Source organism: Eublepharis macularius, chromosome 6 (assembly GCF_028583425.1).
Source record: "Eublepharis macularius isolate TG4126 chromosome 6, MPM_Emac_v1.0, whole genome shotgun sequence".
Taxonomy (NCBI): Eukaryota; Metazoa; Chordata; class Lepidosauria; order Squamata; family Eublepharidae; genus Eublepharis; species Eublepharis macularius.
In genome coordinates, this window is record NC_072795.1 from 42,798,143 (window position 1) to 42,825,678 (window position 27,536).

The window sequence follows — 27,536 nt, forward strand, 5'->3', positions numbered from 1 at the left end:
CATAGCCATTTTCTGTTGTTACGTTTTACCACATGTATGGAGAGTGCTATATGAGATCCTCTTGACACATGTGGTTGCCATTTTGCCTGAATGGCTTCTAGACATGTATACTGGGATTGAAAATAGTTGTGTTGGCCCTTTCAGACAAAATAGTGATCATGCATAGTGGGAGAATCATATGTAGTATGTTGTCCCAGGCTTCCAGCATGTGTGACCCTAATGACTGAAAAAGCCTCAGGTTTCAAGCAGAATGATCCTAGCCCAGCTTTCTCCTGTTTTGCTAGTTTCCCTATGTGCAGCACTCTCTTTTATGGAGGAGCCTTCTGTCATGTGAACCTTCACTTGCTTTCTAATGTGGCATACATGGGGTACAGGCTTATACCACATGTGTTGTTTGTCCCAGCTAGGCCTCTTCACTGCATCATACTGGTAAGGAGAAAGAGGCATTTATGGAACAATGTAAAAATATGTGCAAAGGATGGATCCATTATTGAGAGCTGCATGTAGTTGCTCAGCAAGGGACGTGTCTTTTTTTGCTGAGGTAATTTAGATAAGCTGTTTTGACAGGAATGGTTTGGCTATGTCTCACAAATTTACAAAAGAACCACAGGGAAATTGGTTCTTCTCTCTGGCAGATCATAAGCCTCACCACTTCTGAGTGAAGGCACACAAATAATTCCTCAAAGTGGCAGACTTTTCTTCACATCTGCATCGGGAAAACTATGAATGACTATGTCAGAGCTCAGTGGGGGATCTTCATATAAAAACAGTATCTCTTTCAGATGTTGTATCTGATGTATGTATAACAAAAAATTATCTACAAATTATATACAAAGCCCACTTAAGTTGTTGAAATAGTACCACCTAACCTATAAATATTTCCTGAACAATATGATTACTAAGTAGGAGGATGTATGTTGCTTTTTATTTTGCCCATAAAGCTTTACCTGTGAGGTCAAGATTATTGTGAGGTAAATCATAAATAATGTAATAGTGAAGTCAAGATTATTCTGAAATAGTGATAGTTAAAAAACAGAGAATGTACTGACAAAAAAAAGGTGGATATGAAAGTTCAGCCATCCCTACCTTTCTCTGAATTATACAGTGGCATTTAGGGCTTTGAGAGCATATATTTAAGTTGTCAAATTAATTGAATTGATTACTCTAGCACAAATGAACAAGTCGACAAGCACAAATGATTCATGAATCACATAGGACGTTTGTGACAGTGTGAAAAGACAATTCAGTTTTACAGACATTTACGGCAGAGTGTGTGTGTGTGTGTTAAAACTGGAACAAGTGAAGAAATAAGAATATTCAGCTCAACAAAATCTAAGAGTTTGTGAGAACAGACACAACAACTTGAAGAATGTGTTGTGCACTGCTAGCAGCTCTGACATTCCAAATCTAACAATCAAATGAAAATGTTGTCTTCCACCAGCAGGTGAAGACTTTTTTGTCCTATTTGGCATACTCCCGATAACTGTTATTGGTTCCTCCCTGGGTTTTACTGTTATGTCTGTTTATATGTTTTTTATTGAATTGGTGTGTATATACTTTACTCTAAATGATTTTAATGTTGAAATGATTGTTTGATGTTCATCTTGGAGATCCAATTTGGAAGGGAAGGTGCCATAGAAATGTTTTAAATGAAATAAATTTTAAAAATTAATGTCTGACAGGAATTTATAAGGTTTACCTCAGTAGAATGAGGTAAACCTTACAAATTAAAAAACCTTGAGACCCTTGAGTATGTGAAAAAATAGTGTGTGTACGTTCCAAAGGCCACTTGGTGATGTCACTTCCAGTTTAAAACAGATAAGAAAAGTCCTCAACAAGACCAAATCTGCCCAAATAAAGCAATTTCGCTATACTTTGGCACCAGTTTTGCCCCACTGAACCCCTGTCGCTTCCATTTTAAACCAGAAGCGATGTCACCAAGAGGCCTCCAGAGCATGTGTGCAAGAAAAGAAACCCCTTCTCCACTCAGTTGGCAACCCCCCACTCTCCACTTTGAAGGTAAGGGGGTTTGGCAAACCTAGTCGCAGCAAAGAGGCACAAGGGACTGCAAAATTGGTTAATTTCATGAGGTCCTCAGATGAGGACCTCATGAAATAATTCTGGGCCGTTTCCACACGGCTTACCTGGAGCCAGGCCATGGTGCAACATTGAGGATCATGCTGGGGAGGATCATGCGCGACATCACACAAAACTCGCATGAGAAAACGCAATATTTCGCATTTTCCCCGGCATGATCCGCAACATTGCGCCATGGCCCGGCTTCAGGTAAGCTGTGTGGAAACGGCCCTTGTTTCTTTACACTAACAGGCTCATTCTTTTTTAGTGGTTTCTATGCTAACAAAGGGAATACATAAAATGAGGACAGTATATGTAATTAAACCAAATGCTAGTTGGACTATTAAAAATATAATCCTTTACTTCATGATTACTTATAATCTTTAGTTACTGCTCCAGGTGCTTCTTCTAAGATTATGGCCCTTTTCGCACTTACAGTTTAAACCGTCATTTATGATCATTCGGCCCAATCATAGTAGCTTCGGCATTGTATCCATTCATTTCACACTGTCCACTGCTGTTTCAATTTGGCATCTGTGCTTTGTTTCAGACCCATTTTGAAGCCTCACTGCAGTTTCAGGCTTTCGGGGCTTTGCAATTCACGTCACACTTTTTTTTTAACTTTGAGCATGCATAGTAAAGTTGTAATGTTGGACCTCCATCCCCCTCTGCTTTTGCTGATTGGGCTGTCCCCTACCTACTAGAGAGGCAATTGGTGGCAGAGTTCTGGGGGAAAACATGTACCACTCTCATTTATTTTTTTTAAAAGCCAAGCCAGAAAAGGGTTAAAATACTGTTGCTTCTTTTCCTCTGTGCCACTTTGATTTGCAAATGGCTATGCAAAATGCTTTTTTTTTTTTTTTTGGTCACTAGGAGAAGACATGAGGAGGTAGGGAATAGCAGCCATTTAACCTTTGCCTGGTTTTTAAAGCCAGGAGAAATGAGGAGTAATGTTGCAACACTTTCCTAGCTTAAAAAAAAAAGAAGAGTGTGTTCATACCACTGTGGGAGGAAGGGGATAGCAGCCATTTAACCCTTTCCTGGGCTTTAAAGCCAGCAGGGAATTAACAGCAAGCTTAGGAATCATTCCTGGCTTTGATAAAAAAAATAAGAGAGGGTATGCATACCCCGGAGGAAGGAAGCCAACAGAGAAGCAGCCTTATGACCCTTACCTCACTTAACTAAAAAAAATGGCAGACAAGGAGTTCAGAGAACTGAGGAGGGTGGAAGTGGTTAATTTTGCACAGACCAATCAGCTCCCAGGGAAATGGCGAGGGAAGAGAAGCAGAAGGGGAGTTCACACTGGCATTAATCGTGCCAGCTGTGACTCGGCAGCAACTTCAAAATAAACTTGCAGTATGTTTGCAGGAGGAAAAATCGGGGATGCCACAGACAAACATTAGTTGTCTGTCACCTGACTACCTTGCAAGTGTGAAAGTGCCACAAACATGGGGAGCAGAAAAGGTGCTGAAACGCTTTAAAGTCCCAGTGTGAAAAGGACCTATGGTTCAACAGTTGAAGCAGAAGAAATACTTCACTGCCAAGGGACCTAAGCAAAACAAGGATTTTTATATTTTGTTAAGGTAGGAATGGGGGGGTGTTAATGCACCATACTTTTCTGTCAGGTTTTTTGTGACTAATAAATAAAAGCTCCACATAGTTCATCATTTTGGGAGGCATAGTTAACACAATGACTCACTATCTATTTTAAGAGTTTAATTGTAACCACTGAAAAGGCAGAAATATCATTACATTCATAATGTATTCTTAACAGCTGGATGATGTTTTAAGTCTCCTCCTTCAAAAACATAGGGGGTCATGTGTTAGTCTTTTCAGTAATTGCACCAGTCACCACACTCATCTGTAGAGGCTGCTGAATCAGTTTTTATTAAAAACTGTAATGTCACAGCCTGAAATGGCAAAACAGGGGGGGGGGGGGAAATCTAAAGGAGCTCAAGTAACGCTCACTTTTTGTTTGATTTTTGCTTGGGGAAAAACCTGCTTGACTTTTGGAAATTATCACCAAAACTGTATTGAAATATGCACTTCCCTTCTTATATTCCTGTTTTGGCTAAGATTGCCAGTTGCCTGGGGGGGGATGTCCTGTCCCTTTAACAGAGGCTTCAGTGTGTAAAGTGCAGTCAAGTACAACTGACTTATGGCAATCCCTGCTGGGACGTTCAAGGCAAGTGAAAAGCTGAGGTGGTTTGCCATTGCCTCCCTCTGAAGTCTTCCTTGGTGGTCTCCCATCCAAGTAATAATGACCCTACTTAGCTTCTGAGATCTGATGAGACTGGGCTATACCATGCCACCTTCCTTTCCTAATAGAAGTTTAATGGGATGTTATTTGCCCATTGATGCTATTTTACCTGCATGCTGTGAAAAGTTTCAGCTGTCCATTTCCACACATTAAGCTTCTCTTGAAGGGACAGGACATTTTCTTCAGGCTTGTTGGCAGCCCTAGTTTTGTCTAATTCAATGCTGTTTTATTGCCCTTCAGTACAAGTCCAGCTCATAGTAGCAATCAGTGGGGACCACAGTCTAGCAAAGTGTTATGCGCACCTAAACCCAATATTTGAAAGATATTTGAAAAAATCTTAAGCCAAAACCATAGTGATTGCCATGCTCTTATTAGTATCCATGGATAACTTGTGTCATCCAGTCCAAGACAGCTGCTGCTTATAGTTTGGTGGCAAGCAAGAGAGATGGGTGTATGAGCAGTAACATCCAGGGCATGCCCTGGGCACAGGTGTCACCAAGAAGGGTGAGGATGGAAACCACAAGGCTAGGCAGTTAGTGTGAATGCTTAAGGATGGGGTTGAACAAATGCAAAGGTCAACCTGGGCAGGTGAAGAGAGGCTGCTAAGCACATCAGATCAAAAAGAGATAACAACAGAGGGAGGCCATATTGTAATATTTTGCATAAAGTATCCAAATGCCTATGGCTTGTCTTGTGGATAAATGTTATCTGCTATTAGATCCCAAAGTGCCTTTCTGCATGTTGGATGCACTTGACACTACATTGCTGTGCAACCCACACACCCCTACTAAATCAAAAGATATACTTTTGTTTGCAGAACAGAATGTGCCGTAAGTCACACAATATCTTGTACAAGTGGAAGCATGCTGTAGTACACAGCACTATACAAACCCTTTCACAAACTCTGCAAATGTTGGCAGATTAGAACAAGAGAGTATTTCCCTTCCATTCTTTTAGATCCAACCCTTGGGCTGTCTACCATGTCCTGACCTTTCTTAATAGAAACAGATATCCAAAGGCAATACTCCCCCAAACTGTCCATAGACTAGCTCATATTAATTCTATAGCTCTTGAACTAAAGGTTTCATAATAGCATTTGATGCTAGGATGCTGTTGAAGGAAGTAGTGCTTTTGCTTTAGTGTTGCCTCTTCACTTGCACTCTGTGGGGTCCCTTCACAAAAGGAGATTTCCTGTTATTCAGCATCCCTGCCAGCCAAGGTTATAAAGTATTTTCATGTGTCATATTTATTTAGTGAAATCGTTTGCCTTTTTAAATTAGTCTAAACATTTTTTCTTTACTGCTTTCAAGCTCTGAAAATGCCTATAGTGAATTATTTAAAATGCAAAGATATAAAGGATTTGAGCACTTTTTAAAAATTAGCTTCCTTTGCTTCTACGTAGCTGTTACTAGTTCTTTCCTCCCCGCCCCCCACATTCTAGCATGTCAGAGTGAGGGGAAATAGGCAAATAATTGTAAGCATCTAGGGGTCTTAGTAGATCATACACTGAACATGAGTCAGCAGTGTGATGCTGTAGCTAAAAAGACAAATGCGATTTTAGGCTGTATCAACAGAAGTGTAGTGTCCAGATCATGCAAAGTGCTGATATTGCTTTACTGTGCTCCGGTTAGATCTCACTTGGAGTATTGTGTTCAGTTTTGGGCACCACAGTTTAAGAAAGATGTTAATAAGCTGAAATGTGTCCAAAGGAGGGCAACAAAAATGGTGAGGGGTCTAGAAACCAAGTCTTACGAGGAAAGGTTGAAGGAGCTGGGCAGGTTTAATTTGGAGAAGAGGCAACTGAGAGGAGATACGATAATCCTCTTCAAGTATTTGATGTTCAGTCACATAGAGGATGGAGCGGAGTTGTTTTCTGGTTGCCCCACAGTGTCAGACCAGAAACAACAGGTTAAAATTAAAGCAAAGATGTTTTCAGCTAAACATTAAGAACTTCTTGACAAAGTGGTTCCTCAGTGGAACAGGCTTCCTCAGGCAGTGGTAGGCTCTCCTTCCTTGGAGGTATTTAAGGCTAGATGGTCACCTGATAGCTATGATGATTCTCTAATTCAATATGAATGTATGCAGATCAGGAGAGGGAGTGCACGAAGGGATAAGCCAGTGCAACACTATCGTGGCTCTTTCTTATATGCCCTGGGTAAGGCTGATTGCCGCTTTGAGGTCAGGAAGGAATTTTCCTCCAGGCCAGATTGGCCAGGAATCCTGGAGTTGTCTTGCTTTTGGGCATAGAGCAGGGGTCACTGGAGTAGGTGAGGGGGGAGATAGCTGTGAATTTCCAGCATTGGGGGGGGGGCTGGACTAAATGATCCTTAGCATCCCTTCCGGCTCTATGTTTCTATGTTAACCTAGATATGATGTACAGTATGAAGTGTAAAATTCATTTTTGCAGATAATCAGTCTCTTTGGCCTCAGGTACATTTGCTTTAGTAAAAATTCATAAACTTGCTATCTCAGAAGTAGGTTTCAGAGCTCATATACTAACAGTATGATCTTTGGAAGTATGTTTTGTTGAAACCAATGGCATTTACTGACACAATGTAAAATAAATATGATTTAAGGAGGTTTCCTCTCAATATTTTTTTTCTGTCTTTTACTTCCCTGTCAACACTCTCCAGCAATACAACTTTGCATAGCTCCTCCTTATTCCTGACCCTGAAGCATCCATTATGCTTCTCAGAACATCCCAATGAGGCTGCGTAATTGGATAGGTGGATTTGGAATGGATGATTCCCTCCTATTTGAGGACACAGGTCTTTAGTGCACTGTGACTTAAGAGAATCCTAGTGCAGCAACAAACTTAATCCTGTTCTCCAGGCCTGCTGGCTCATGTATATTACTTAAGAGGCATCAATAGCTGTTTATCTGAAATGGTTGACCTATATACAGACAATACTGTAAAGCCACTTTTGTGGCACATTACCTGCCTTCTCTTCCTGTAACTCAAAGTTATAATGCCATCTGCCAGGAAGCAAGGGTATAAATGGTGTGCATAAATACATAACCCCAGTATTTTAACCTTTAATCTTAGAACTTGTATGTCATATCTTAGAGCAGCAGTTTGCTTTCCATTTTGCTTTGTATTTCACATGGGCCTTTGATTTTTTGTGTGAATTTGACATGCCTTGGGTTGGAACCAAGAAGCAGGAATAAGTCTGTAAAAGCAAGCAGATCTGACTGAAAGCTGAATCAGATTTAACAGGGAACCAAAAATCTGTTATATGGAAGTCAAGCTAACTCACTAAGGTAGCTGGGACTCAAGTTGCTTTGCAAATTACTGAAGGCAACAAATCCAGATTTAAATTCCATAGAAAATCATGCTGTCTGATATAATTATACTAGCATAGTGGACTAGATCCAGGGTTTCCAAGTCCCCCTAAGGGCAAACCAGGGAACAAGGGGCAATGGGTACTCATCCCTGTGTGCATTCTCACATTGCTTGAATATGACATTTTCTAGCAACATGGGAACATGTGCCCATTTTGGTTGCATGCTTCCCAGGTGGAATGTATACAGTCAAACGGATCCCCAACACATCCCCCCCCCCATGCTGGCCAGATAAGTAGGGATGGTGGCAGTGGCTGCGGTATCCCCCACTCCCAGCATAGGACTCACAGCCCTAACTAGAACTGGGGAGACCTGGTTCAAACATTATTAGAGTTTCCAGTCCTGGCAATCAGTGGGGGACAGCAGGGGCAAGGACATGGTGGGTAACCATCAGAAATGGTTTTACCTGAAGCGGCAGCTGCCTCGCGAGATTTTTATTGAGTTTTCATCCAGGAAGGTCCGAGACACTATCCTATTTAACTCATATAATGCGGACTTGGATTTTCTGGGAAGTAAAGTCAAGATACTGAAGGACGTTCCATTTCTAGTTCGGAAAAGAAGATTTAAGTACAAAAAGCTCGCAGCTGTCCTGAGGGAACGAGGGATAAAGTATAAATGGCTATTTCCGGAAGGAATTTGGTTTAATTATAAAGATCAAGCCTACAAGATAAACTCAGAGGATCAGCTAAGGGATTTTGTGGACAAAAATCAAGAATTCGGGCAAGATACCATGCAAAATGAAGAAGACTCGAAGCCTGAAGGGAGGGGGGAGGCAGTGAGCGCAGTGGCTGTAGCTGCTCAGAGAGAACTGCGTCCGAGGCCCGGGGGGGGGAGAAAATTTAATATGGGTTGTATTTTGTATTTTGCAAGGTCAACCACTCCATCATTACTTTATGAAGGTTTAAATTTTTAACCATGGCAGTATGAAGGGAAAACATTGTAGTGTAGTGTTTATTGTTTGTATGTAACCCCCCCCTTTTTTCCAGCCCTCCTTCCCTTTTTCTTTCTTCTTTCCCTTTTCCCCTTTCCTAGTACTTTTGTAGTTTTTTTTGTAGATTTCTGTTTTAGATATTAAAAATAAAAAAAATTTCAAAAAAAAAAAGAAATGGTTTTACCATCGAATTTCCAGCTATTCCTAGAAAGGTGTGATGTCACTGGGGACAACCCTTAGGCCCGATAGCCATTTTTGATTTTATTTATTTTTTCTCTGCAGTTCTGGGCAGCAGCAGGAAACAAGACCTGGGAGTGAGGGATCTTACTGGGCCAGTCTCTCTCTCTCAGTGTTATTTATTCACTTCATTCATACACCACAGTTCTCCTGGTGGGAACCCACGGTGGCTTACAATATTATTGCCAAGATTCCCAATCATATTTAATTCAGTTTTCAACTGAAGGAACCTGCTTTTACAGATATCCCTACTTCTACAGACTCTGAATCTCCATTTTATCCTCACATGCAATGGCAAACCACCCCGTAAAAAGTCTGCCAAGAAAACGTCGTGATGCGACGTCCCCCATGGGTCAGTAATGAATCGGTGCCTGCACAAGGGACTACCTTTACCTTTGTTACCTCTCCATTCTATACTCACAGGACTGTTGTGGGGATAAAGAAAGGGAAAACACTCTGTAGAAGAAGAACAGTGATAAAAATGTGACATTTATTTAAATTCATATTTGCCATATTTACTTTTTAGGTATATAAATTTGATGAATATTTTAAAAATATCATGTTTAGAGGAGCTGAGGAGTCACAAAAAAAAAAGTTGTGCTTCATCTGCCTGGTTGTGACCAGCATGGCATGGATATAGAGGCTGGCAGGCATGTATGTTTCCTGTATCAGCCACCAGGGGTGTGATGCTATTGCATCAGTGGCAGCTTGCAGCTGGAATAGTGTAGGGGCAAGTCCTCCATCTTGCCATGGCTTCGTAGCTTCAGGCAGAAGAGGGGAACCATCTCACTTGAGGGAGAAGGAGATAAAGGAAATCAGAAGTTAGCAAAGCTATCTAATCCTGTCTCTCCCATTATCAGGCAGTTTGAGCTGCCCCCTGGAGTGAGGGTGTGCTGGCTATTATAGTCCCTTGTTTAAAACATGTGTTATTCTACAGAACTGGAACTCCTTTATTTCTCTGAGTGCCTGCTAAGCAGTTTGGAAGTCAGTAAAGTTGACTTGCAATTGACCACTTTTGGGTCCATGTTGTCATTTTTGGGGTGGTGGGAGAATGGAAACTGACCCATTTTATCCCAACAACACTGCTCCAGGGCTCAGAGCAGTATAAAAGACTTCACTTGAGTTCTCTGCAATTTGTGGAGAGTTTGGGAGGGGGGGCGGTCTGTCTGCTGCTTGGCATCCTGGCCTTGACAGACTCTTGGCAGATGGTGTTGTTGGGCATTCACCAATGGTGACCTGGCAGACACATTTGTGAAGGCCTGGTATCCATCATCAAGGCCCTACACAGCTAAGATGTACCAAAGGGCACATGCCTGCACATCTGTTCTCTTGCATTTCCCTGTGAATTGGCAGAATACTTTTAATAAAATCTAAGTGTGGTTTATTTGACTTGACAGGTTTGTGGCTCAGCACTTCCATTCCCATCAACACACACAGTGCCATTCTATAGACTGGAGGAGCAGATGGCTACCTTGTAACAATCTGCTGAAGACACCATTTTGCATTATCCTAAGAGGCATCAGAAATAAGAAATGGTGCTTCATTCTCTGCAATGCAATGCTGAAACTAGATTTAAGAAAAGTTGGCCTTTTCCCCTTCCCATAATGATTCCTAGAGTTGCGTTTTGCTTTCCCCAAAAGAAATATGATGTAAAATAGTATTTTTGTTTCCAGTCTTTAGCTGACTTCAGCTTTTACAGGAGATTGTTCATCCAGATGTTGAAAGTACTCAAGGGAGTGATGATTTGGGGCAGCTCAGTACTTAGTCATGATACTGTGGGGAAATTATTATTTTAAACCACTTTTACACAAATCATCTGATCTCCCTCCACTATAATATCAAAAATGAATCCATTTACATCAAGTCTGAACCAACAAAATTAAGATTGGAATATTAACTGGGAAACATTCCAAGCGTTACTGTTATGGATGTGGTGCAGCTGAAAACAACATGGCACAGATCATTGTGAATAGACACAGTCTGCAGATTTGCTCTTCAAACTAGATGGGACAGAGGTTAACTCTGTTTAGGTTTGCTGTCAAACAAAGTATGAAGGAGGGTGATTTAAAGAGCAGAAAAGATTTGTGAGAGGGGTTCTTGAAACTTCCCCCTCTGAAACATTTCTTTCACAAGCCTACCGTCCTTGCAGTTCTTCAAGACTCCTAAGACTAGAAGTAACTTCCACTGGAAAAAAGACACTTAGAGAAAAGCATAAGTGGAGGAAGGATTCAGCACCTGCTCGCTGTTTATATGCCTATATTTTTCCCTTCCACGCTTTTCAGGAATTTGGTACAACTCACATTCTAGCATACAACACCACCAGATTAAGACTGCAAAGGGTAGGTGGAGAAAAAATGTAAGTTTCTTATCAAGCAATCAGCTATGGTTGAATAAGAAATCCTGACTGTCGTGGGCTCTGAGTCCTCAGAGGATGAAGACCTCAGGGAGGATGACAGGGGAGAGAGTATGCCAAGCCCCTCCAGAGTCAGCCGCTTGGAAGACCAGCAGGGAGGGGGACAGCAGGAACCCTCGCCAGAGCAGGCTGAGGAATCCAGGGCAGACTCAGAGACAGAGGCTGCTCCCCTACCTGCACCAGCACTGGAGACCAGGGCAACATCCCCACCAAGCTCCCCTGAGCCTGAAAGGCAGCGTAGGGTGCGGCAGCGTCTTGCTGCACACGAAAGGAGACGAAGCGCAAGGCTTCAGGCCCTCAAACAGCAGCGTAGTGACCTTGAGGCTTAACAGGACGCAGCTCTGCCCTGGAGGTGATTGCTCTTAAGCCGGGACGCCCTCCCCCTCATTGCAGACACACCTGCGCACAGACCTGCCTGGTTCTACTGCGACCCAGCTCTGCTCTGACTGCTCTCTTGGCTCTGACCTTTGAATTCAGCTCCCTGGACTATGCTCCCTGCTTGCTCCCCTCTCGGCTTGGTTGTACTCCGGACTCTTAGAGAAGCTTGAGGCAGACTCCCACCTGCATTCCAGCACACTGACAAAAGGAGCTCTGCCTCTCAAAAGCTCATACCCTGGAAATCTAGTTGGTCTTTAAAGTGCTACTGGACCAAAAACTTCTCTAAGTATATGATTTCTCATATCTGCCAAATACATATATTAACAGATATAACTGCAGCTTTGCCCGGTGGTTAAAAGGGGCAATTGCCCAGGCACCACTGCCAAGCATATAATCATGCCCCTTTGTGTCCCCTCTAAGTAGCAGTCCCGCTTCTGTCTCCCCTTACATCCTTCACCTTCCTTCCACACTAGCTCAACTTATTCCTGCTCTTCAGCTCTCCTGTGTGCTGTGAGCCAGGTTACCATTTGTAGCAAATGTAACCAGTGTCCTGCATCTAGATGACTAGATTCTTCAAGGGGCCACTCTCTGCGACAAGAGGCATTAGGGCATAAGACCTGCACCTAGCAGACTAGTTGATTCAGCAGAACAACCATCTCAAGCCTCAGCCTAAATAAGCTGTGAGGTGATCTGGCTCAGCTGCAAGTTCTGGCAGGTGTTGGGGCTCAGGAGGCTGTATCACATTCTGGCCACAATCCCCTGAGGAATCACTGCTGTCAGTACTGTGCTCTGGGTCTACAGGAAGGCTGGGCACAGCCAGCCTGGCCCTTCTCTCTTGGGGCACCTTAGACTGGGCCCTTCATGCTGTTCCTACTGAGTGGGTAAGGGTTCTTGGGGGCCATGGACTCAAGTTCATACCTTGCCTGGCAGGGGCCTAGTGGCTATCTCAGAGGCTGGCAGCAAGGGCTCCTTTGCATGCTCAGGCAGGGTGGCTTCTGGTACTGCTGGTGCTTGGCCAGAAGGTGCCTCTGCAGCTTCAGGTTCTCCTCCTGACCCTGCTGTTCCTCCTGGTTCCCCAGGCTCTTCCACTGAGCATTCTAAGTCACAGTCACTGACCTGGTCAGGGGGCTGGCCAGTGGGGGATCATGAAAGTATCTAATTTAGCTCTGGGACCCTGACCATGAATGGGACCAGGGAAGAGGGAGAGGTGGGACCAAGTGGTGTGTCTGCTGCTGCTATGTATGTGTTTCCTGGGACTGTGTACCAGGCAACCAGTGCCACCCTCACTGAACCCTAACCTACACCCACCAGAACCAGCCAGCTGCAGCTCTCCAAGCAGTGGTGGTGGTTGGCTAGTGCTAGCCCTGGGTCCTCTAGCTTGAGTCTTCATGGTGAAGAAGTGATTGTTGATGGTGAAGGCAGAAAAAAGAGGGAGGGAGGGAGAAGAGAGTAGAGCTGGGCTTGTGGAGGGGATAATGAAAGAGAAATAAATGGAAAAATAAGAATTGTATCATGATTTTGGGTGTGGAGAAAAAAAGTTTGGGGAGAAGAAGAAGAATGATACAGTGTTTGGTGGGGAGCAGCTTATATATCCCTTTCCTTTTTATTTCATCACTACTAAATGTTGCTTTAGCAAATTATTTTTTGAAAATCAAGGGTAAGAAGTAGTCACTAGCTTATACTTTGCCCAGAGCCTGACAGTTCCTTCATGAGGCTATGGCAGCATGGAAGGAAAATGATCAACAACTGTATGTTTCAAATAAGAATCTGAATATCAATTTGACAGAAGTGTCAATAATAGTTATCATGTCAACAAGAGAGGCTTCCCTGCACTAATTATTTTAACTGCAACATTCATGTTACCTACATGATGTGTCTTAGGTCTAACAGTGTGCTACCATGAAAATAAACGCACTTAATACAGTTCCACTTGCTTAAGATCTTGTGCAATACCCTTATAGTGCTCAGGAATTGCTCACACAAAACCTTGTGCAAGCAGAAGCACAAGTGCTGACATAGTCAGTTTGTGCAAAAGCTCTCTCTCTTTCCTTTTTTAAGGCTGCAATGCTGCATTCACTTGCATAGGAGCAAACCCCACTGAATACAGTAGGATATTCCTCCTGAGTAAATAAACATGGATCTGCACAGTGGAATTTTTAAATTATTTTGTTGTTGTTTTTATAAAATTCAATGGCTACAAATTCAACTGAAAAGTATACAGTGATATCAAAATCTAAAAAAAAGAATATGTACACACAGAAACAAATTAAGTATAGAATTTGCACAAACCTTGCAGAATTCCATAGTTCAGCTCATGTTCAGTACAGTCAGAAAAAGTTATGTACCAACAAAGAACCTATCACCTCTGTTGCGTTTATTCATTTATGGAAAGCTGGCATTTGGCTAAGCATTCAGCATTTATATATGTGGGTGGGAGTCTAAGGCTTAATTCTTGTTTCTCTGTTTGCTACTATAAAAGCAGTTGATTTTAGGGGTTTTTTTTAAATCCAGCAATCACAGCTGCAATGCCTAAGATACAGTAACTTGGCGTTGATGATAAGGTATGCTCTAACCTCCCCCATTTTCCCTGCTTTCTCTTGATGTCAGATCCATAACCACCCTTCTGTCAGGTCCTGTATAAACTAGCATTCCCCCTTGTTCCTTATAATGTATAAAGAATCCAGTTTCTATATCATGTGCAGGCTAACTTCCTGTACATTTCCTATAACTCTCACATCCACCTTTTTTATTTTGACTCAGTTTCACTGAGACATCAATTTTTTTTATTTATTAATTTTCACCCTGCTGTTCTTCCTAATAGGGACCCAAAGCAGTTTACAACATAATTTTCCTCTCCTCCAGTTCATGTTCACAACAACAACCCTGTGAGGTGGGTTAGACTAAGAAAGAGCAATGAACCCAAAGTCAGGCAATGAGCTTCCATGCCAGAGCAGAGATTCAAATCTATGTTCCATAGACTCTTGTCTGTCACTCTAACTACCACACCACACTGATACTCAATTCACTATGCCTAGCCCAATTTCCATGCTCTACAGACTGACTGTCCAACATGCCATCAGCCCTCTTTCTCCTCTCCTCTCCAATACTTTTGCAGTACTATGCATGTAGGATAGTAAACCAAACTGCCCAGAATAAGTTGTTACTCGTTCTTCCTATGCTAAATTGTAGCTTGTATCCAGAAATGAATGATCTGTTAGATAAAACAAAAATAACTCTTTTTATACATTATTCTGTTTGCAGTAAGCAGAATTTGACATTCTGGATTTTGAAGTTTTGACATTTGATTTGCAACACATTAAGAATTGTTTCAAAATCTTCCAAAGGGGCAAGGAAAGCAGAATTGTGAATGTCTTACACATTTGCTTTCCGTGGTTCAGTTTTAATATCTAAGGTGGAGCTCCTTTTACTTCCAGTGAGATCCATGGGCACTTGAAGTGACTCGCTTCTGTTTATAATATTTGAATCAGCATGGCAGCCCCTGAATTTAAGTAATGTGAAAAAAGATATTTTTAAAAAAACAAGTCAGCTTCCCCTTTTCTAGAATCCAATATAAGCAGTATTATTTCTTCATGGGAGGCATCTATAATTCAGTACTTCTTTGGCAATGCTCTGAATTGAAATAAAGGAAATAAATTGGTGCAGCACTCTATATAAATGTATGCTGGTAATCTTTTAACAGGATATACCTCCTGCAGTTGCTCTGATCCACTTATTTCTGTTATCAAAGCACTGAATCCATTCCTGTTCCATTACGCTCAGTGCAGTAGTGACACAAATGCACATTTGAATGTATCTGCTACAATATTGTTTTATGCATGTGTACTAAATTAACCAACCATTTACTAAATTAACCAACTGGGTAAATAAACTAGTTACTGTTTGCAAAGGCTGTTTATATGTAAGAAGTAATCGGTGTGCCTGAAAAATCATTCTGTTCCTTTCCCTGAAACATTAAAAGCAATTGAAATTATATAGATTTTACACAGCAATTTGGAGTGTTTGAAGCACTAATCAGAGTGTCGTGCCATCATAAGGGGCTGAGAGCATGGGATATAAAAACATACATAAAGAAATGTACAGTCATTACTCAGTAATTCATATAGCAACCCTGCAAAGTGCCCTGATTGGATAACACAGGCAAGCCTGATCTTGTCAGATCTCAGACGCTAAGCAGGGTCAGCCTTGGCCAGTAATTGAATGGGAGATCTCCAGTGAAGATCAGGGGTGAAGAGCCAGACAGTGGCATACCACCTCTTTTAGTCTTTTGCCAGGAAACCCCACTAGGGGTCACCATAAGTCAGCTATGACTTAACAACACTCTCCACCACCAACCTTGCAAGGCAGATTGATATTTTATCCTCATATTACTGTTGTGGGGCTGAGGCTGAAAAACAGTGACTCGCTTTACGCCGTCAAGACAGGCCATGGCAGAACAAGATCCAAGGTGAGATTTTCTAGTTCACAGTTTACACTCTTTACAGGCAATCCTAAACACGGTCACACACTTCCAAGTCCATGGAACTTAAAGAGGCTAAGACTGGTATAACTCTGCGTAGGACTGTCTTGATCATTACTACTTTACATGAAATCAGTTTTTTTTAATTAATTTAATTTTTTAAATTTTATTTACATTATTTATAGTCTGCCTTTCTCACTAAGACTCAAGGTGGATTACACAGAATAGCTCAATACAATCAATATGTACAATTTTCCATGTGAAGTGATGGTGACTGATTTCATGCCAAGCTATTTGCAGTTTGTAACAAAAGTTTTTTGAATACAGCAACAGTTGCAATTGTTTCCAAAAACAGTTTTCAGGATGTGAAGAACTCTAAAACTTGTTCTGTGCTTCCAAAGGGGTTTATGCGGGTGTTTCTCAACAGCAACCTTCATGACAACTTGTGTCTGAAGTTAAAGTGTCGGAGTCTTATTTATGGGATTCATTGTTCCATGAAAACAATTGAAGAATCTTGCTGGGCGTGCACAAGCTCTTGAGAGTGCCAAAAGCTTTGAGTCTCTTATGTAACTCAGAACTGTTCTGCATATAGTGTAATCAGAATACACACATGTGAGCAAATACACAATATGTATCAGAAACAAGATTTCCAGGAACATCATGTCCCACTACAGGGAAGCTTTTCTTGACTGGAGCCAATGTATCTGTGCAGACAACAAGCACAGATAGCACACAGTTGTTTGATTCAAGCCCAGTCACCAAATGCAGAACGTGGTATGGAGCCAAATAAGGAAAGATTACAATTATCTCATATTCAGTTTGGTCAAGCTAAACTTCTTCCATGGCAGATAGAAATTTGGGGCATAAATAGTCCAAAATATCCTGATTGCCACAATATGGCATTCTCACCAAATTCCCCATAATATGCTACAGTCTGTTTCCAGATAGCAGACATCATTCCAGCATACAGCTGATAGGTTTGAAAAGGATAGGACTCTCCCTTTGTGTGGTGGAGTGTGCACTCAAGTCACAGCTGACTTATAGCGACCCCTGCTGGAGTTTTTATGGCAAGAGACTAACAGAGGTGGTTTGCCATTGCCTGCCTCTGCAATCCTGGTCTTCAATGGAGGTCTCCTATCCAATTGTACATTGCAACATTTCTTGAATTGAGGGAAAGAGGGAAAGGCAGCCCAACATACTGTACATGTAACAGAATAGAAAGGTCAAGGATGTCCTTTTTTAAAGACTAGTTGCACAGGACGAGGGGAATTCTGGTAGCAACTAGGAACATATCTGTGCTTGCAGAATATGTGTATGTTTTACTGCTACAAGAACTGTGATGTTTGTTATGTTTGTGAAACATGACAGTGTACAGTCAGAACTTTAAGAAGCCAGCCCATTTTCTTTCAAACTTTGAAGGAAAATCCTGTCTGCTGAAACAAAAAGTTATGGAACGAAATTGTTTCCACCATGGAAATCTTGTCAACAACAGCCTAAACTACGTCCCCCTGTCTCACTTTTAATAGTGCTGATTGGGCTAAGCATCTACAGACTTGTAAGACTAGCTGAGAGCAACATTCATAGAAATGCTATTATAATTCTGAAAAGGGAAATTATTTAAAGATAGCATTCAAACTGGTTAAGCACCACATCAATGCCATTCATCATTATCACTTGTACATACTTTTTCAGGAGTAAGTAAAAGATAAAAGAGTTTTAAAAGCCTATAAACAATAATGTGCTTGTGAACAATTTACTTAATACCGGCCCCAGAATACTATGTAAATAGAGCAATTGCTATTGGGATATTTGTAATAGTTTATGGCTCTGACATTTCTAGCAGAAAAAAGGCTCCTGAGGACCTGTTCTTATATAATCTCCCATTGTTACAGTGGCACATACCACACAACCAATAAATATTTTATTTCCTTTTAAAAGAATATGTTATGCTACTAAAGGGAAAAACAAACCTTTTAAAAAGACAAATATAATCCTTTTTGCCCTTTCTTTGGTTCTCGCAAGAGGGCTGAATCTTTCCATCTGCTACACAGCCTGTCACTGCAGATGGCCATATTTTGTACATGCAATATTAGCATATTACATAGACTTGAGCTTTTGTGTAAAACCAAGCACATAATCTGAACTGTGACATTGGCATACAATGAACACAATGAATCGTTTTTGTTGTCCAACAGGCACCCTCTCACAATGCCAAAACATTCCTTATAGCATATTGTGATCTGACTAATCATAGGTTTCTGTCACAAGGGATGATCTCATTACAGGGTTGAACTGTGGAGGAGCCTGGTTCATTGCCTTAGGTGGGTAACCATGTCAGTCAGCACTGTAGAACTGCAAGATTTGAGCACACCTTAGTGGCACCTCGAAAACTTCTACCCTGAAAATCTTGTTGGTCTTTAAGGTACCACTGGACTCAAATCTTGCTGCATTGTTGCCTAACTGACCTTTATTTTTATTTTTTTCATTTTCATTTATAGTTCACCTTTTTCACTGGGACACAAAGTAGATTACAAGTACAACAGAACCATTTACTCAATCAGAAAGCCGATTACAAAACATTACAACCTTTGAACGATAACAACAAAAATGGAGAAAACTTAAATGAATTTGGTATCCTCTAATTAACTAGACAGATTAAAAATCTTGTTTAAATATATTTTTATTTCTAATTTTTGATACATTGCAAATTTCAAGTTAATAAAAATATATTTTTAAATTGAATCTAATAGCAAAGATTCCTAGTAAAACAAAGCTATTCAGTCAATCAGCAAGTGGATTCCAAAATATGATAACATTTAAATCAATAAATATTCCTAGTAAAACAACATAATGCAATGAGCTGGGATTGAAGTAGTGGAAGAAAAAAAATTGTCCCTAATAGGGATCACTTCGTGAGTTCATCCATTAAACCACAGCTCCTTCTATAAGGATGCCCTCCTGAACAATTCTGTTTTGCACATTTTGTGAAACAATAGAATTTGTGGGGGGTTTCATAATAGCCTCAGGGAGACCATTGCATAATGTGGGAGCTATGCCGGGATTGATAGAAGGTGTGTGGAAGACCCCCACCTCACAGACATACAAGCCTTTCACACTCTTTGCCGCCCACCCCAAACCTCCCTTCACAGGTTTGGGGCTTCCCAGGCAAGCAAAGGCTGGGAATCCACTGCCACACACCAACTGTCATCTCCACTACAGGAGGCAGAGAGCCTGGGCCCAAATCCTCACAGGGTCCCCTCTCTCTTCTTCCAGAAGCGCTACCAGACATTCTCTGGATTCTCTGAATTTACTTCCCCTCACTCAGCTACAACTCAGGCCTATTGGGAAAAAGGGAACTCAGAGGTTATTTCCCCTCAATATATGCTGCCACTATTTAATACACTGGGCCCTTTCCATGTGACCAGAGCGCGTGTGCGTGTTTTATTTCTCCCTCAGCTAACAACTTCAGGCCAGCCAGGGTTAAACCAAACAAAAATAAACTTTATAAGAAGGAACATAGGAGTGAATGGATTTAAAACTAAAACACATTCTGAGATTAAACAGGAAAGTTTTCAAAATAAAAGAACATATTTACAGCCAGCTATCTTTCTGCTGCCTCTCTTAGCAGCGTCTCAAACCCTTCTCCCTCTCAAAAGCCCCCAATGGACTCTGATTGGCCCAGCATTCTACCTGCTCCTGTTGGTTGTCCCTCAGGAAAGGCAGAGCTGGAGCCAGTCCTGTCGGTCTCAGGAGCCACCACAGAGAATGTGCTTGAGTGGGCAGTTGCTAAATATATAGGTTTGCAAGGCAGCACCTTCAGATGGCTTTGCTGTGTTGAGCAAAGCTGCCACAGAGAAACAGCAGGAGAGGTGGTCCTGCAGGTACGTGTTCCAGTGCCACTAAGGGCTTTGTAAGTTACAGTTAGAACTTTAAACTGAGCCCAGTAACTGAGGGGGATGCCATTCTCCTGATGGGGGTGGGGGATTCCCCACTCCCAGCCTCTGCCCCATGCGACCTCTCACCTGGGTGGCAGGGGGAAAGGCACATAAATGAGGCAAGAACCTGGTGTAACACAGAAACATGGGACCAAATGGGTAAAAATTGGCCCCAAATGCTAGATTGGGGACCAATTTTTACCCAATCAGCCCATGAGACAACATGTTGCTTCCATGTCAAGCTGGGAATGACATTATTCTCGGTACGACATAGATGTGCTCTGATAAGTCTCCAAATTGGGGCCCCCATGCCCCCATATCCTCCACTTTCACATCTGGGGGAACTAGCAACTCTAGGTAACTGATATGTAACAAGTGGAGTCTTTGCAGAGTGGGAGTGGCATGCAGATGATACTTAGCACCAAATAGTAGTTGGGCCATGGCATTCTGGAGTTTCTTAATTGTTTTTAAGGGCAGACCAATGTAGAATGCATTACAGTAGTCTAGCCTCAAGGTAACTATATGGATCCTTGTGCCAGGTCAGCCATATAAAGATCGAATGCCATCTTCCAAGCTAAGTTTAGTTGTCGTAACACTTTTCTGCAGCCGCATCAGCTTGCTTCTCCGGAAATAAAGCTGGATCCAGAATCACCCCTAGGCGCCTAACCAAGTCAGTGAGAAACAATTGGACTCCTTCAAAAGAAAGGACTTCCGACTTCCGGGATGGAGTAGCAAAGGCACGGCAGCTGAGTTATGAGCTCTCTGCCATGAGCTTCCTGGTTCCTTGGAACTTGAGAATTCGGGCCCCCAAGTCCCCCCCATGGAGAGGTGGGACAGGCTGGAACAAGGTGGAGGAGCTCAAGGGGACTGGCAACCCCCGGGAAGCCCCCGCCGGTTCGGAAAGCAAGGACCATGGGAGTAGCCAACATGGCTATGAAGCTACAAAAGCCGAAAGTCCGACAAGCGAAAATTAATTGAAGCGAAAACAAAGCAGATTCCTGATAAGACAAATAAAGACAACTGGAAGATGGAGCATTGCGACCCTACAAGACTTCCCATTAAGTAAGAAGAGTGTTTTACGACTTAATGAGGGCTAATCAGCTTGATTGCAAGGCGGTTGCCCGGGTGAAGGCTGGGAGGAGGGGGGAAGGCATGGAAGATTGATTGCAAAGAAAACTCTCTCAGCAGAGAGCTGGAAAGCAATAAATCCTTTGAAAATATAAATAAAAGCGAAGCTTTCTACCACTTTGACGAGAGTCAAAGCTTTCTACCACTTGGACATAACACTTGTAAGTAACTTTGAAATGGCTTTCCCAGAAGAAGTATTTTCCAACTTGCAAGAAATTGCTAAATTGATGACTGAATTAATAACTAAAGCAGATACGATATTTGGAGTGGAAATGGATAAAAACACTATAAAAGATGATAAGGCAGAAGAAATTTCTAAAGGGGCAGACCTAGCTGAAAGAAAACTAGAACGGAATGAGGAAAAGTTTAGCTTGCAAAATGGAGGAACACATCAGTACGTCTCTGTAAAAAGACAAGGCATAAACAAGAAAGAGGAGGGGCAACACAGCAAACCCATGAAGAAGAAGCCCAGCATACCGTTTCTGAATGAGGAGAAAAGAATGCAACGTATCTTAAAGAAGAAGAATAATCAGAGACCTAACACTATTCTTACTAACCCCTTCCAGAACTGGTTAGAAGATAAGAAGAGTCGTCTTTGGGGGTGCAGATGGGAAAAAGACTTGATGTACCATTTTACAGGGAGGAAGAAGAAAAAACGAGAATGAAATCCAGATTGTGATCCAATAATTTAGGCTTAACCTTTTATATCTATCTATCTCTCTAACCTGTTATGCTGTTAAGGGATAAGAAAGAGGGGACCCGATGGAGCTTTTTGTCTTCTCTCTTTGTTTCTTGTTTGAAAGGGAGAAAGAAGGAGAAGCATAGATTATGATTTAGGCTCCCTCTCTATGCTTAATGATATGTAATACAGACTTATTGAAAGTTTAGATGTTCTGTAACATGTTAGATTTTGTATATTTACTGTTAATGGATTAGTGATAATGTGATAATTGGGTCTTTGGAATTCTTTAATCCTTCCTAGACTTTAGCTATTTTCTTTAGAATATAAATCAGTGCTTAAGCCAAACACTTACCTGTTCTTCCCAGTCTTACTATTATGAAAAATCAAATATATAAATGTAGATGGCTTGGATAAAACAGATGAAAGACCTACCCTCTCTAGAATATAAATTAGTGTTTAAGCCAAACATTTATTTGGCCTTCCCAACCTCACAATGATGAAAATTCCAATTTATAAGTGAAGATGGCTGCGTTAAAATAGAGGAGAATGAGGAAAAACTGGTATAAAAATGTTCCTTTTTCCTATATTGATATATAATAAGATTCATTTATCTTTCTGCTTTATTTGTCTCTATATATGTCTTTATTTTTCTATTTTTATCCTGGAATGATTAAGGGATTAACAATTTTGGTTAAAATGTAAGGGATTGGAAATGTGATTTATGCAAAAAAAAATATATAAAGGAAAGAATTATTAGAAATGAATTAAGAAATAGAGTAAAGTGGATAAGAAAGCATAGAATATAAATAATGACTGCAGAGATTAAAAGGGAAGCTTGAAGGTAGAAGGGGCGTTAACTGGGTATGTAATGTCTTGCTGTATTTATGGATGGATGGATATGTGTCTTGTACATGAATCTGCTATTGAAACCTTTTTGTCTTGTTGTAACCCTTTTCCCCACTATAAAATCCAATAAAAAACAAAAAACAAAAGCAAGGACTTCCATGTCCTTAAGGACTTCAGTCTTTCCAAACATTACTTCTGTCTTGTCAGGATTTAGTTTCAGCTGGTTGATCCTTAGCCATCAAATTACAGCAATTTACTGGAACCCACAGTAAATTAGAGAGCGGGGTGATAAGTGGTGATGGTTTTTAAAGTAATGGATGGCCGCCTATTTTAAGACACAAAGAAAGATGCATTGGGTCAGTGACTGTTTTTTAAGAGAGATACAGGGACTCATACATGTGATCTTTATATTCTTTAAGAATCCAGGCCAGGCAAAGGTCTAATGGACAAGAGGTGACCTTCACAGATTGCAGAATTCTGGCAACATCCATCATAGTACCCAGCTCAAAGTGATCCTTAAAGGAAATGGATGTTGTGTTGGGGGCTTCTAATGTCTCTGCTGTATTATGGCCAGTGTCCAAATCAGACCAAATTTGACAAGTTTTCTCAGCAAAGAACATTGCAGAAGCATCACGGCTAATTATCAATTTCTGGGAGCTTAAAAGCTCAGACTTTGGAGTCAACAAGTACTAATTCCCTCTAGAGATGGGCACAAACAGCAATATGAACAAAAAAAAAGCCACAAACAGCCCAATCTGCTGTTCACAAACAAGCTGTTCATGAGGCCCCATTCTAAATGAACAGGTGGTCGTTGCAAGCCTCGTTCGTTGCTGTTCATTGCTGTTCGTCAAGCCAGAGAGTCTGGCACCTGCAATCAATTCCCTTGGCAACTTAGGCAGGGATTGTCTGAACTCTGTCTGAACTCCTGCTGCTGCCCTGGAAACCCCAATCTAACCCCAATTTAGCTTGATAGGCAAGTCTTCCTTTCAAGTGTGGAGCTCCAAATTTGTTACAACAAGGGAACAAAGAGCAGGGGAGGGGGGCTCCCAGCTCTGACTTTGCCAACAGTGGAGAGGGAGAGAGACAGTTGCTGTTGGCATTTTGATAGAGAGAATGCATTGGAGCTTGAATTTTCTTTGTGTGTGGTGGGATAGGGATCTACCCCTTCAAGTTCCATGGCTGCTGCCAGGCTCTGGGCCAAGCTATTATTTATTATTGGTACTTTTCCTGGTGCCTGCTCAGGTCAGGTTTCTGGAAGTGGTGCAGTAGGGATCTTGACTTGGATGATGGCTGGAGGAGAGCCTGCTGGCCCCCATGAACAGCCAACCACGAACATGTTCGTGAACAGGGCCATGTTCGTGGTTGTTCATGAGTCCCTGTTCATGGATGGCAACGAACAACGAACATCATGTTCATTTTTTTTTCTGTTCGTGTCCATCTCTAATTCTCACCATCAAGCAGGCAAGTTGCTTTTAAATCAAATTACTATTTCTCTTATTGGAAGTAGATTTTGCTGCAGAGTAATCTATTCCCCCAGTCCCCAATACATACAAAGTGACCTTCTATGTGTGTGTTCTTTTTTTTAAAAAAAAAACTTCTTTAGGTGGCAGATTGACATCCTGTATTGAAAGACATGTTCTTCTCCCAAACAACAACTTACCTTAGTCAATCTTCTCTTTTGTGTCAGAAGATGACAAATTGCAATTCAGAAAAAAAATTAATAGAAGTTTTATAGATCTTTGGAGGGCCTTCAGAGTCTAACTATTTCTTTCTTTCCCTCTTTCTCTTGCTTGCAGGTCTGCTTTGTGAATCTGGATGCATGCAAAGGAGATTGCGATGAGGAACACATGAAACAGGCAAGTGCAGTGCTAATAGACAAATGTTATGCATGGTACACAAATAGCCCTCAATTACTCATAAGAAAGAAACCAGAAGAATGAAGAGATGTCCTAATAATTTCCTGGCAGAAGTTACAACCTCCTCTGCAGCTCCCACATGAATGTAATGGTTTACACAAACATCATTTCTATATGAACGTGGCCCTGTTGCAAGCCCGCAGACAGTCTTCAGCACTTTCATGAATATCTCATCAAATGTAAGCTAGCCTACATATTCAAAGGTGGGAGGAAAAACTTGATAAACCCATAGCCGAAATCCATCATCTTAAATCAAGATATCATGTGCCTGATACTATTAACAAGAGCTCACCACCTCTCTATAGCAGGAGGCTCCATGCAGCTAGAGATGGGTACGAACCACAAAAAAAACTAACCATGAGGTTTGTGGTTCATGGATTTGCATGAACCAGGAACCACGAACTGGCATGAATTGGGGCCAGTTTACGAACCAGTTCGTGGTTCATGGGGTTTAAATGCCCCTTTCTGGCCACTTAGCAGCGGCAGGGAAAGGAGCATTTGACAGTTTAAAGGGCCCTTTCCTGCCTTGCAAGTGTCAGGTCCCTATAAAATATCAGCTGGCAGGTGGCAGGGGGGGGATCCCCCCCTCGCCACCTGCCAGCCGATAATTTAAAGGGACCTGCCACTTGCAAGGCAGGAAAAAGCCCTTTAAACTGCCCAAACCCCACCCTCCCCAGCCCCAGCCCCACACTTACCTTGTCCTACGGGCCCACAGCATCCTCCCCCTCCTCCCATGAGGGATGGGAAGGCCATTCTTATCCTCTTCTACTGCTGCGTGGGCCCGCTGGGTGGCAGAGGAGGCCAAAAACGGCCTCCCTGCCCCTCAAATGGCGGCCACAGTGACCATTTGAGGGGCAGGGAGGCTGTTTTCGGCCTCCTCCGCCGCTCTTCATGGAAGCTCATTTCCACCATCAGGGAAGTTGATCTCACAAAATGAAATCCAGACTACTTCTTTTATTGCACTCTTGGTTCAGGCATCATGGTTTTATATGAATGAGCTTTGGCCTTACATGTTCCCCCTTCTGCCTTGTACTCACTTCATACGCTCCAATTTCTCCCTTTCTCCCATCCTGATTTCTGACAAACTAACCATTGCCATTATGTCCAGACACTGAAGCAAACCATAATTTGCTTACAAATCAAATTTGGAAACCCCAATAAAATTTGGGTTCCTAGTTCAGGTTTGATCTATAGGGTGATAGATGGGTTTCTACAAAGCAAGAGAAAGAATGAATGAAAAATCAAATCATTGTTTCCTTTAATATCTGAACTGGCTCATAGTTCAAAGTTTTTTCTAGAATGTTGCTACTCTAATCTCCCTGTTACTTATCTTGTTTATTCTTCTCCTGACATTTGAGAATACAGTTCATGTCCTCTTAAATGCCTGAAAACTGTCCACACTTCTCTTCTTATCTTCCTTTTTTTCTGGACTATATACAGATGATTACTTTAATCATTCTTTTTATGACATGGTAATGGGCAAATGGGAGCTCGCTCTAACCACTAAGGTGAGGAGTCCAGTGATAACAGTTGCACAGATTGGCTTTTTAGATACTTTATCTTTTTAATTCTCTCCCCCCCCCTCTCTTACATACACACAGATCCATACATTTCTATCACTGAACTCTAAACAAAACCCTGATGTAGTTTTCTTGGCTTTTCTCAACTGCTGTACCCTTAAAAGGCAAATTCCAGTACTTCCGCATTGGGGATTGATTAATATTATTAAAGATTTTTAGAATTATTTTTACCTCTATTTCCTTCCCAATGGCTTCCCTCTTCCATTTATCCCCGCATCAACCCTTTGACATAGGTTATTTTGAGAAATTGTGACGGGCCCAAGATCAGCCACAAAGCTTCCATGGCAAATGGGGATTCAGACCTGAGTCTCCCAGAATCTAGTCCAGTACTCTAACCACTACACAATGATGGCTTATTGGATATACAGAAATTTCCAAGCTATAACAGTTTAGCTGTATTTAGCGGGTACTGTAACTTGACATCTCAGTGCTACTCAATAGGGAATCATAAAGTGAAAGTTTCAATTACCTAACAGCAATATCAGTGCCTGAAAAGAATTGACATTCAGGTCAGGAGGACCTTTACAGTATTTGATTCAGCTGAAAATAGCCAGGCTCTTAACTGAGTCAGCAAGTGTCAATTGAACCCCATTGAAAGTCGGAAGTACAATGTACTTCAAGATGCCTTCCCAACCAGCATCATTTCTGTTTTGTCTGGATTTCAGTTTTGTTTGTCTGGATTTCAGTTTTGTTTCCTTTCAGCCATTGGACCACAGCTCTCAGGCAGTGACTCAAGAGCTCTAGTGGATCACCAGCGGATTTGGGTAGAGAGATATATAGAGCTGGGGAATCATCTGCATATTGGTGACATCCAGTTCCATAGCTATGAATAATTTCTTCTTGTCCAGAGCCAGCCCAGAGTGTGGCTTGGATGGTGCCACTCACAATCTCCCTCCCACAGTGCCCCAGTCGCACCTACCTGGAGCCAGAGCAGCAAGACAGCCAGGACGCTGCTTAGGACAACCAGGCCGAGGCAGCAGGGAAGTGCAACATTGGACCATGGAGGGAGGAGCACCCACTAGAGGGGCTGCACTGCCTCTGTGAGGGAAGACAAGGTCCTCAACCCTGGTGATGGCAAGGGAGACACTGCTATGATGCCTGCCACCAACAGCAGCTTCCCATGCCAGTCCAACATGTATCAGGCCAGCGGCCATGGGCACAGTCAGGCCCATTCCACTGGGCTGCTGTGTCATCTGACGCCACAGCAGAAGGCTCTCGACCAAGGATGTGGCTGGCAATCAATGCCAGTGGGCTGAGCCAGGCAAGGGCCCTGAATGAAGCATGGGGGTGGGGGTAGGGCAGAGTCTTGTGGCAACCCTTAGTCTGGATAATAAG

General features: G+C 42.0%; 1 protein-coding gene across 1 annotated transcript in view; it reads left to right on the top strand.

Moving 5' to 3' along the window:
• Nucleotides 1-27,536, top strand: part of SPHKAP (SPHK1 interactor, AKAP domain containing) — an 81,606-nt gene that overhangs the window by 33,192 nt on the left and 20,878 nt on the right. Inside the window, exon 4 of the mRNA XM_054983389.1 lies at nt 24,502-24,561. Within this exon, the coding sequence (XP_054839364.1) occupies nt 24,502-24,561 (60 nt within the window). The remainder of the gene's footprint in view (nt 1-24,501; nt 24,562-27,536) is intronic.